This window comes from Drosophila albomicans, chromosome 2R (genome assembly GCF_009650485.2).
Source record: "Drosophila albomicans strain 15112-1751.03 chromosome 2R, ASM965048v2, whole genome shotgun sequence".
Classification (NCBI taxonomy): Eukaryota; Metazoa; Arthropoda; class Insecta; order Diptera; family Drosophilidae; genus Drosophila; species Drosophila albomicans.
Window position 1 is genome coordinate 13,434,593 of NC_047631.2, and position 12,497 is coordinate 13,447,089.

A 12,497-nucleotide genomic window follows, 5' to 3' on the forward strand; every position below is an offset into this window, starting at 1 on the left:
AAATCGTAAAAAAATCTACGGGGTGTGTGCAAAAAAGACTTCCTCGACCTACAAGGGCAAAGGCACCCAAAGGTGTAAGCGTTTACATCTTGCCCTTTCCCCCTTCTGCGTTGAGTTCCCGCTTCGCTGAAGTCTTTTGTGTCCCGCTCATTATCGCAAAATCAAAATGTGTTTGCCAATGAATTAGAATCGCCCAGATGGCAATGACTCGTAAAGCATTTGACATTGTTATTGCTAAAGACACTATTGTTGATTTTTTACTATCGCTTTCTTGGTATTGCTTACATATACATATTTTGAATAAAGCTAAACATAGTTTATGGGTATCAGTTGAGTTGAAATATTATATGCAAGTTTGTTGTTCGATAACTGACTTCGACTTTTGTCAGATAGACAACTTGAATAAATTGTAATATTCATTTAATATATACTATTATAGTTTTTGATAATTAGTATTTTGTATTTAATGATTTTGTATATTTTACTTTTTATTAAAATTAAGATTTGTAAAGAATAGCTTTGATTTTTTATTTATTTACATTTATTTGTATATATTTTTTTAATTTTTTGTTTATTATTATTTTTTTAATATATATTATTTATTTATTTATTGTTTTATTTATTTATTTTTATATCAAAAACGTGTAATGAAAACCTTGAGAAGAATATTCACATACTACGATTCAAATTGGTATTGACAATAAAAGTCTACTACTATTTCATTTTGCTACTTTTTGTAAAAGCAGTTAGGCAACACTTTTGTAAATCATCCCCAAAGTTAGGCCAGAATTTTCACATTATGAGGCTCGCACTGCTGTTGCTTCAAAATGTGCATTTGACACGAGAGCAGCAAAGGCAGCGTGGCCGAGCGGTCTAAGGCGCTGGTTTTAGGCACCAGTCCGAAAGGGCGTGGGTTCGAATCCCACCGCTGTCAAGATGGTTTTTTGAATCACATTTTTTTTTTGTTGAAATTTATATTTTTACACTGAAAACATACAAATGTAATATGGGTTATTGGCATTGGGAAACCATTAAATCAAAAATCACATAAATTACGTTTTAATTGAATTTCGTTTAAATTCGTTATACTCGTATAAGTGCGAGCCAAATGACTGGAGATCTTAAAACCTGTGTGAATGACTTTCACTTTCATATTTTAGCAAATACTTTGTACTAATGTTTAAGTTCAATGATTCATTACACGTGCATTAGACACAATACGGATAATGAGTTCTACTAATAGAACGGTTCTATCAGAATGCCCCATGTAAGTTGTGGGTCTTGAAACAAATCGGCGCCATACGGCAGCGTGGCCGAGCGGTCTAAGGCGCTGGTTTTAGGCACCAGTCCGAAAGGGCGTGGGTTCGAATCCCACCGCTGTCAGAGAGGAATTAACCTTTATTTTTTTTATTTTTGGTGGTTGCAAGTGCTTTTATTGCATGCAGCCGCGACTTCTCTACGCTTAATTGGACCATCTGCACGCCCATTTTCCGGTACAGACGTTTATCTGGCGTTGACATTTCCAGCGTGGGCCTTACTTGAATTTATTTGAACACTTTCCTTTTAGCGGTAACATGTTGATCTTGTTGGTAACCCGCAGTGGCCGTCCAATTTGAGAACGAAATGAAAGGGAAATGACAGGAAATTAAAGGATTTCGCGGTTTCAACATCCAACTAGAAACTGTCCTCGCTGCGGGGCGAACTTTGAAATACACAATGAATGAGTCAACCGCTGTGGTAACTGCAGAATAACCTACTTCACTCAAATATAATAATTAGGTAAGCGAATGGCAAAGATATTCTTAAGCAAAGAAACGCAAACTTCTGTGCTCTAATTATTCAAAATGTAAATGTGCTACCTACACTACTATTTGGAGTAAAGTTGAAAGTGAATTTTGAATGACTGTGCAACGGATTTCCCGTGACGCAGATTATTTCTTGACGTACATAAAGTACATCAGGATCTAATTGCTAGAATATAAACATGTTAATCATTAAAAGTGTTCCATATTTAGATCCGAGAATGTTTTCTATGAAATGTGTGTCACTTTATGTCTACTCGACTGATTTCTATATAAAAATGTATTTAATGAATCTAATGACTACGTTGTGCAGGTGTTTATATTCTGCCTAGCACAGCTTCAAGATCACGTCGTGTTAGTTAACAAGTCTTCAGCTAAGATGTCGCTTGGTTGCGATATAATTTGCTTAAAAATTAAAGCCTGTCTGCGTTTAAATTTAATTAGACGTGATAAACAAAAAAGATTCGTATTCTGTATTTATTTAGCTGCCAACTTGATAAGTTAATTTAATAATAAGATGTAAAACGGCAGTATTATAAGTGTCTTAATTATAATACAAAATTAACTTATCTTAATAAATAAAGGGAATAAAGGCGACGAAATTATAAGGTGTAAAATACCTAACACCTGGTACAAAAAGCTAATCTAATCTGAAACGTAATATTTATTAATCATGCTGATAATGGGAAAAATTGTAAACAACTTGAATGGGTAACATCTTCATTTAAATGTTTAATCAAGTTGTGGTGAACTTAACTTAGATAGAATACGGATTAATAACTAGTTTAGACGTATTCCTAGTTCATTGGGATTCTGTTAGTCATTAATATATCATATTTGAAGTTCATATGTTACATAGTACAATGCAGTTGATTCAGCTCAGCGATCGGCCGCAGTTTATGGAAATTTTATGACATGTGAAGCCATTAAGTCAACATTTACCATTAAGAACTAGTTAACGGTCTGCGGTAGGTTAGTCCCGGGATGCGGGTTTATTATTCAATATATTGACAAATCTTTCTCCAGCTCGTTTTCTGTGTAAATCACATAAAATTCGCACATTAGATAATTGCGAACATTTGACTCTTTGAACCTGGTTGGCAGCACGACAAATTGACGCCAAATGAATTAGCTTAACATGTGAAATTGTGGTAGAGCACAATTAACTGTGAAGAGATGAGTAACCCAACTCGTTCCAAGGAATACGCAATATAGAATCGATTGAATGAAAAACTTCGTCATACCTAATAAGTTACGCAGCGGAACACGGATTCTGAGCAGACGTCATTGATTTGAGGTTTTTGATTTTTCGACTTTTTGTGACTTTGGCTCAGTTCATTGCACCCACAACGCACTCTTCACTTGATGACCAGATTTTTCCCGAAGTCAGTATAGTTTTCGGAGGTTATTTAGTGTCACCTAGTGACATGCATATCGGCTATCTAAGATGGAACTTTTAAATGCTAGAAATTGTCTTGACCACAAGTTAAGCCCCTTTCGGTCAAGACAAAAGCGTCTCATTGATGTTGATCACAACCCGCTGATTAACTTTGCGCACGAGCGAGCGACTTCTTAGTACCGGTTCTCCATATTCACACACTCTCGTTGTCGTATTCATAATACGAACTCTCAAGCTGAGACTCTCGGGTTGTGTTCTTGTCTCTCATGCTGTCGGCTATAAAAGGTCTCGGTCCACTTGCATCAGTTCACAGTCGCAGTTCTAGTCTCGGACACGGAATCAGAGCTTAATCAGAGCTTAAACAAATCGCATGCCAAACTCGAGTGTTAACAAGTTCACAATCATGAAAGTGTTTATATTTTTGCTGTGCATTTGGGGAGTGGAGTTAACAAATGGTCGATGTAAGTGTTGACCACAGCAATTAATGTGATTTTAATGTGCAAACAGTGCTTAGGCTTATAAATTAAAAGAGAAAAAAACCCGTAATCCCTTTGGGGAAGCGCAACTTTAAAGTGATGCATCGAGTGTGTCAAATGCACTTTGGGATATTACCAATATATGAATCAATTGATATTTTAAAGAGTTGCATCGCGTGTGTCAAATGTACTTTGGGGTATTACCAATTTATGAATCAATTGAAATTTTGTCAATATTTTTTGGTAATTTTCCTAACTAGCAAACCACACACTGTTGATTTTTTTGTAGTGACAACCGCAAGAATGTCCCAAGTCGCGTGTGCAGCCGCGTGATTCCCCAAGAACCAGATTGTTGATCGTTTGTCTTCTCTTGCAGATGCTCGCTGCATAAATCCCAATCAGCGAGCTGGTCTCTGTGTGCAGATCAGTGAGTGCCAGACCTTGTATTCGGTGTTGCAGCAACCGAATCTGTCGCCCAATGAAAAACAGTTTGTTCGAGAGTCCGGTTGTGGTCGGGGCAGCGATAATCGTCCCTTTGTCTGCTGCACTGCGGACACAGGCTACACTCGCAGTCGCCGTATAACGCCGAATTTTCCCGACTACGGCGACTTTGGAGAGAGCTTTAATAACAACTTTAATAGCTTCGACTATGGCTGGAATCAGGCGCCATCCAGTGATCAACGCACTGTGCTATTTCCCAGACAGGAGACGCGTCCCTGGAGCTTTGGCAACGAACAGAGCAACGATAGAGATTTTGGTCGCTCTCAAACGCAACAGCCACAGGTGCAGCAACAACAACAAGGCGACGGCTCCAGTTTGTTGCCCCAACCTCCAACCTGTGGTGGCGTGACCATCGACAACAAAATTTACGGTGGCGAGGATGCCGATCTCAATGAGTTTCCCTGGACAGTGCTGCTGGAATACAGACGCCTCAATGGCAACGGACTCTCTACCAGCTGTGCGGGAACGTTGATCAATCAACGTTATATTGTGACTGCAGCACATTGTCTCACAGGACGCATAGTACGCGAAATTGGACCACTGTAAGTATTAAAAAAATAAAAAGGGGATTCTTTAAGGTGCGAACTGGTTTTGCATTTCTAACATCCGTAACGAAAGTCTAGCCAAATGCTTAATCATAATTTAGAGAGCCACTTGTGCTGTGAGTGAGTGAGTTCTTCGAACTGAGCAACGCTTTCCAAGCAAAGGCAATTTAGCTTAATAGGAATCCCCGCAACGCGTGCAGAGCTCCCAAATGTAACACTCCCCTTCAAAAGCAAAACAAAAACAGTATTGGATATTGTTTTGGCTCATTTATTGTTGTTTTGTTTTCTAAATTCAAGAATTATTAATTAGCTGGCTAAACGCTGAAACCAGATTTTAAACGCTTGCGCTGCTTGTTAGCATGAATCATTGCTCAACCTGAGAAGGGTGGCGGGGGGTAACGGGTTCAAAGTGGATAACAATTCGTTACGCTCTTAACTTACTTGACCGGTCCGGTTCGCTTGGGTGCCTGACTGCCAGTCTGGTTGGCTGGCACGTTCGCACTTTTAAAATTCAATTAGCTATATCTGATTTCCTGCTTAATGAGCACCTTTAACACTAACACAAACACTTCCACATCCACTTCCCCACAGTGTCTCGGCGCGTCTTGGCGAGCACGATACGCGCACCGCTGTCGATTGTCCGCCCGGTGGCGGCGCCTGTTCACCGGCTGCCCAACGTCTGGGCATCGAGGAGATGCGCGTCCATGAGTTGTACAAGGAGACGACCCCCAATCAAATGCACGACATTGGCCTGGTGCGTTTGGAACGCGATGTTCGCTACTCGAACAGCATTCAACCTGTCTGCCTGCCCTCTGTGGTGGCGCCGGAAACGAAGCGTGCCGGACAGCAATACACCGTAGTTGGCTTTGGCCGTACTCTCAAGACCGCACGCAGTCCCATCAAGCAGAAGCTGGTCGTTGGCTACGTGGAGCCGGCACAGTGCCGCAACAAGTTTGCTGAGCGCAAGATTAGCATTATGCCCACTCAGCTCTGTGCGGGTGGCGAATTCTCGCAGGACAGCTGCGATGGTGACTCTGGTGGTCCGCTGATGCGATTCCGCGACAACTCGTGGGTGCTGGAGGGCATCGTTTCCTTTGGCTACAAGTGTGGTCTTAAGGATTGGCCGGGTGTCTACACAAGCGTTGCTGCCTACGACATCTGGATTAAGCAGAATATCAGAGCCTAAGCGAGAGAGTCTTTTCTTTTTGTTGTTGCTAAGTACTAAGTAGTTTTAGTTTTAGTCGAAAGCTCGTATTGTGATCTTGCCGCTCATATTCGCACAAATTATTCATGTATTCATTTAACACACAATTAAATATTTATTCATAAGTGTTAGCTACTCGTGTATTTAGTAAATAAATAAAAAAAAAAAATAACAATTAACCAATAGACATGTGAATGAACTGTGTGCTTCTAAAGTGGGGGAAAAAAATGTTTGGGTTTTCCAGCCGAAACAATCGCTAGCCATTGACATTGCAACCGCGCTTTAATTGGCCACCGCCAATAAGCATAAACCACAAGAAAACTTCCGGTCAACAGCTGCTTGGACTTTGGCCAACCACGGCGTCGGTTGCGTTTTATTGCCGACTACGTTTGAGTTTTATTTAAGACATATCAGCATGGAAATTGCTATCTTCTGCCTAGAGTTTCTTTTTACCTTTTCATAGACCACTTCATGGTTACAAAAATTAAACAGTTGGTGCTAAGTTGTTCATAATTAAATTGATTAGCCTGTGAGGAATGTCGATAATTTACAAATTTAAATGGTGCATTGCTTTTGAATGAGACAGCGAATTTGAAACTATTTCAATTACTCACACGCTGTGTTGCGAAACATTTAACATACTTTGGTTCTGTCTCCCTTGGGGAAATTTTACAATAAGTGAATCAGAATAATCTTTGACAATTATTTTTGAATTTTTTTTTTAACCTTTCTATAAATGACAAACAATAGTAATTTATATAATTTATATATCATTTATGGTAATTTAAATAATGTGTTAGAACTATTTTGAATATCTTTTACAATTTTAAAAATAATTGAATGTTATTCTTAAAGCCTTAGATAAGCACTATATTTAGAGCTAAGATTTATTTTAGGAACTTCATCTGTTTTACGATAAAATATATAAATTCGTTCATTTTTTGGTTGTGTGTACGAATTGGTTAATTTTTGCAATTATCACAACAGAAAACAAAACAGAACGAAAATTCCAAAACCATTCTTAGCTCTAAGTACTTATCTAGAGCTATAAAAATAAACTTTTTTTATTTTCAAATTTGTTTCAGTTTATGTTATTTTCAATGTAAAGAGTCTCGCACGGGACAAATTTCGCTATGGAATTACCCATATGTAAAAGTGAGCAACAATTTAATTGGGATGGTAACCTTTAGTTTTTTGTTGTTTTAATGGTTTTTCTTGTGCAACTTACTAAGCATTGCAATCATTGAAGTTGAGAATAACTTGGGATTCAAGAGCAGTTGTTCTTTGGATAAATTAGTATGGTAGTGTATTTTACCACTTTCAAATAATTTTCTTTACTGATATGAATTAAAATAAGTACACGACAGTGTGGACGTTTTTGTTCGGTGTAGATATCGCTGTTTATCCTTTTGTAAAATATTGTCCATCAAACCCGTAACATTGAATATCGAATTATCATTGAATCAACGGCAAACGCATCGTAAATAGGCTAATTCGTCATTGCGAGCCCAGAGCGAAAAATATTCAATAAATGGATCTGCTTGATTGTTCCGAAATAAGAAATTTCGTATTCCTAAAATGTTGGTAACACTTCATGTTGAGTAATACTATTGTTAAAATAGTTTGGAGTTCCCAAATGTGCTTCACCTGCCTTGGGTAACATATTTTTCAAAACAATAAAATGTGCGTGTCAATATTGTTGTGGAAAAACATTTTCATTGTGATATACGATAAATCGAAAATTAGATACAATTTTTATGACATTAGATATGCTAGTAGTTTTTTAAATGCAATTTAGGTTCTTTAATTTTATAACTTTCTGAAATTTATAAGATGAAAGAATTTTATAAAGAAATCACAACCGCTTCAAAATCAAAGCAAACTAAATTCACAGTGCTTCGATTTTGAGCAATTATTATTTTATAGTTAAAATATTGCAAGCAAAACTTTGGGAGCACCGCTGTTGCTCTAGTTTTCTCATTCACATTTGAAAGTGATTACCACCAACTATATTATAATAACAATAATAATGAACTAATGTCAACTATCGTTAAAAGCTGTGAGTAAAGCTTTGGAGTACGATTTAAAAGCTCGCCCGAAAAGTAGGCAATGCATGATCTTTGGAGAAGCGAATGAAAGTGAAACCGAAACTGAAAATAAAAATAAATGAAAAAGTTTCAATGTTGAGCGACGTGCGTCTGATTGCATAACCGGACCCAGGGACCGGTTAGCGGGCGACGGGGCGGGTGGAGGCGCAACGAAAAAGCTTGACCGTTGCTCCCGTTTCGTAGACGTCGACTGCAGTTTTGTGTGAGCTCGTTTTGGTGTCACAAGCGCTTGGCACGGCAGCAGCTGTTAGTGTGGAGACGAAGACGCAGACGCAGAGGGGGGGGAGTTATCGTTTATTTTTATTTCATTTTTGGCACTTTCAGCTTCGGCTCTTCCGACTCCGAAACTGAGGTTTCGGTTTCGGTTTTGGTTTTGGTTGCCGTCTGCTGCTCTTGTTGTTGTTGTTGTTGTGTTGCTGCTGCGACTGCGAACGTCTCTGAGCGGTTGTTGAGTCTCTGCCGTCGGAGTCTCTGTCTCGCGCGTCTGCAGCATTCAAATTGAATTTCAATACACGGCGGAGCGTTCACGCGAGCGGATTCACATTGTGTGTGCGTTGGGCATTACGATTTTGCCGTATCGATCGAATTTACGTTTTGCTTTTTGTCGCCTTTGCTTGCGATTGCGTATACGCCGCGTCTGCCCACTGCAGTGTTTACACATTACGTTGCACTCTCGTCTCGTGTCATTCGTGTCGCATCACGCTGCTTCGTGCCACGTTTTCTTCTTCTTTCGCGACTTTGGCGTCTTCTCTCTTCGTGTCACGATCAATTGCTGATGTACCTGTACCCCAACAACGGCGCATTGTGGGCGACCAGCGCATTGCTCGCCCTTGGCTTTGCCACCTGCACGCTGCAGTCCGTTGATCCACTTGTCCCGCCCCCCGACTGCGATATACCCAACGAAACGAAACGCGGCATCTGTGTGCAGGTGAACGAATGTGCCGCCTATTTACAGGTGCGCAATGTGACCAATTTGAGCTCGGAACGCGTCAATTTTCTGAAGAAGGTTCAGTGCGACACTACAGAGGCAGAAAAAAGTGATGCCGATTACAAGCCACTTGTTTGCTGTCCGGCCAATGGCCAGGACTATCTCTATCCGGTCATACAGTTCTCCAAGTTCGAGTATCGTCGCTTTTTGGATGTAACGGCGCGATTCAAGCGCAAAAAGCTCAAGCGGCGCATACAAACGGTGGAGCCGAGCACGGGCTTCAATTTGTTGAACGAATGCGGCAAGCAGGTGACAAATCGCATCTATGGCGGCGAAATTGCCGAGCTGGACGAGTATCCCTGGCTGGCACTGTTGGTCTATCATTCAAGTGAGTTGGGTTGCAGTCGAAAATCGCTACGTTTATCTTTTTTCTTGTTTAATAGCCAGACTATTATAAAGAATTAACTTAAAGGAATATTTTATAGAATAGAATATTTTATATATAGAAAAAATAGAAAAGTTAATATAACAGCCATTTATTATTTGGGTTAACCAATTTTCATTTAGTGGCCAAACTATCAGTAAAGTTTACTTTGCGACATACAGTTTCCTCTTGGCAGTTACGTACAAAAAAGAAACCAATAAAGTACAGAAAATAGTTATAGTGGGTTTTCATTTAAAGGCCACACTAAACTGAAAACTCACTTAGCGGCATATTTGCCTCGCTTAGCGAACACACTAAAATAATAAAAGAAATAAAGAAAATGATAGGTTTCAGTGACAAAAAATATAAAAATAATAACTTTGTAATAACGTGTTAATGTCTTCTATTAATACTCACTTAGTGGCCCTATTTTCACACTTTGGCGCCACACAATAATAATAATTAATCTTAAAAAGAAAACATAATAAAAATCTATACCTTCAACTAATTCATCTCGTTGAACGACCTTTTTAATAACTCCAACTTGTGGCCGTTAAACGAACTAATAAAAATCAAAACTAATCGATGTTTTTTTCTACAGATGACTATGGCTGCAGTGGAGCTCTGATCGATGATCGTCATATACTAACAGCCGCCCACTGTGTACAAGGCGAAGGCGTGCGAGAGCGACGTGGACTGTAAGTAATAAGTTCTTCTGTATTATACTTCGTCTATTAACATAGTGTTTTTTTGTGGTTAATAGCAAACACGTGCGTCTGGGTGAATTTAACGTGAAGACGGAGCCAGACTGCATAGAGGAGCCGAACTATTTGAGTTGTGCGGATGCTGCACTGGATATTGCCTATGAGCACATTCATGTGCATCCGGAGTACAAGGAGTACTCGAACTACAAGTACAACGATATTGCCATTATACGACTGAAGCATCCGGTTTCATTCACTCACTTCATTATGCCCATTTGCCTGCCAAACAAAAGCGCACAGACGCCGCTCGTCGAGGGCCAAATGTTCTCGGTCTCCGGCTGGGGACGCACCGATCTCTGTAAGAAGCAAAGCATATGAACAATGATGGTTAAATATTAATTACTTTTATTTTTATTTTCTAGTCAATAATTACTTTATTAACACGCACAGTCCCATCAAGCTGAAGCTGCGTATTCCCTACGTCTCCAACGAGAACTGCAGCAAGATTCTCGATTTATATGGCGTTCGCTTGGGACCGAAGCAACTCTGCGCCGGAGGTGAAAAGTCAAAGGACACGTGTGCTGGCGATAGTGGAGGTCCTTTGATGTACTTTGATCGTCCACACTCTCGCTGGGTGGCCTATGGCATCGTTAGTTACGGGTTCACACAATGCGGCTCGGGACCCGGAGTTTATACGTCCGTCTTGAGCTACATGAGCTGGATCGAGAGCATCATAAAGGCGCAGAGTTAAGAATTTCGAATTTATGGAATGTTGGCACGTCAAGATTGACGTCAGATTTAGACTTTGGGCTGTTTTATTTTTGTGCTTTTTGTTTTTTGTTTTGCTATTCAAAGAACGTTTAACAATTAGGGGCGCCTAGGCGAACGAGGGGCTGATTGACGTGGGTGGGGAGGGAGCGAGGGCATTGTACTGTTTGTGTCTCTAAATATTTGTACATATTTTGCTAATTATCTAACTTTTTTCACCTTACAAATAGTGTGTGTGCTGTGCGTATGTAAGTGTGAGTGACTACGTATATGTATATGTATGTATGTGTGTGTTAACAAAAGTCTGAAAAACATGTTTCTATTTAAATAATCTATTAAAATATTTACACACACTTGTGGTTTCAATTAATCAAATGCCAGAAATGTTTCGAGACTCCATCTTCAGCACCGGCCTTGGCGATTTGATAGTTGGATTTATGGCTGCTAACTGGAGATGGATTTCTGTTGACCAAGTCGCTGTTGATGATGATGATTCATGTTGGAAAACGAAATTACAACAAAACGTTTTAGTATATACAGTATTGCCCTTGAGTGATCGACGAGAGTTGAAAGAAAATGGCCAACAGGGAGACAGTCGTCAGTCGTCAGTCGTTGTCAGCCGTCAGCTGTTTCACTACTTTTCCAGCAGCTGGTTAAACTTGATATTGCAGTTTTTTGATGTCGTCATTGATTGCCACACTTTGCTTTCACTGCCCATTCGCGTGCAGCAGTCGAACATCATCAGCTCCAGACCTGACACGGCTCGACTCTCAGTCGCGACTCATTTCGACTCGGCCAATTTAAGCGACAATGATGCAATGCAGCCAACGAGTCAGCAGCGAAGTGGTGGACAAGACGAAGACCACGACGAAAACGAAGACGAAGACGCAGCCGAACTCGCAGTCGAAGTCAACTGCTGCCCAAAATTCAAATCGATGTCATTCATCCATCAGGCAGGCAGGCGGTTTATAGCCAAAAATAGCAGCAAAACAAAGCACAACATTTGTATGCACAGTTAGCTGCCAGTTGGCTTGGCCCCCTTTTCCAACACTCCCCCACTCACCCGCGCTTTGGGCCATCGTTCTTCACACTGTGCCACTGACCAAAATTGGCCTGACCAATTGGCTGAATGATGATCATGATTGTCATTATCATCGTTGTCATCATGACGAAGACAAGCTGTGCGTCAGCGCAGTGAAAGTGAACTTGACTCTTTGACGCGCTCATCTGGATGCTGATGTTGGCGTTAATGTTAATGTTAATGTTATGGCTCATATGTGAGTATGTGTATACACAGAAACACATACACCTATGATATATGCCACATTAATATTCATGATGAAGTTTATCAGGCAGAAGACAGCTTGGCGCTTCAACGCTTTGGCTGCAGCTATTACTATTGTTGTTATTATCGCCCTGTTTGCTCTGCTCATTATGAAGCTTTGGCGATTTTTTCGTTAACCTTGAACTACATCGATATGCGTGTGTATATATACATATATAACGTATGATTAATGTTGGCGAATTGGCAAACATTTTTGACATTGAAATATGCTTGCAAATTGTGAAGCAAATTTTGCGATAAATGTACTTTAAAGCTAAGAGATTGTTGTGTACATTAATAAGTACTTCACGCTT

General features: G+C 40.0%; 2 protein-coding genes and 2 non-coding genes across 4 annotated transcripts; all 4 read left to right on the forward strand.

Annotated features, from left to right (window-relative positions):
* Positions 1 to 854: 854 nt before the first annotated feature.
* Trnal-uag (transfer RNA leucine (anticodon UAG)) lies at positions 855 to 934 on the forward strand. The gene has a single exon. It is a non-coding gene; the product is annotated as a tRNA-Leu (tRNA).
* A 369-nt stretch (positions 935 to 1,303) lies between these two features.
* On the forward strand, positions 1,304 to 1,383 carry Trnal-uag (transfer RNA leucine (anticodon UAG)). Its single transcript has one exon. It is a non-coding gene; the product is annotated as a tRNA-Leu (tRNA).
* A 2,116-nt stretch (positions 1,384 to 3,499) lies between these two features.
* LOC117575731 (serine protease 7) lies at positions 3,500 to 6,109 on the forward strand. Its single transcript, XM_034260075.2, has 3 exons — positions 3,500 to 3,662; positions 4,054 to 4,720; positions 5,315 to 6,109. Exons 1-3 carry the CDS (start codon positions 3,572 to 3,574, stop codon positions 5,907 to 5,909), a joined length of 1,353 nt encoding a protein of 450 aa, XP_034115966.2. The 5' UTR covers positions 3,500 to 3,571; the 3' UTR covers positions 5,910 to 6,109.
* A 2,385-nt stretch (positions 6,110 to 8,494) lies between these two features.
* LOC117575732 (CLIP domain-containing serine protease B8) lies at positions 8,495 to 11,439 on the forward strand. The gene is made up of 4 exons (XM_034260077.2): positions 8,495 to 9,351; positions 9,989 to 10,085; positions 10,151 to 10,449; positions 10,514 to 11,439. The coding sequence occupies exons 1-4, from the start codon at positions 8,811 to 8,813 to the stop codon at positions 10,840 to 10,842; spliced, it is 1,266 nt and encodes a 421-aa protein (XP_034115968.2). The 5' UTR covers positions 8,495 to 8,810; the 3' UTR covers positions 10,843 to 11,439.
* The last annotated feature ends 1,058 nt before the right edge of the window (positions 11,440 to 12,497 follow it).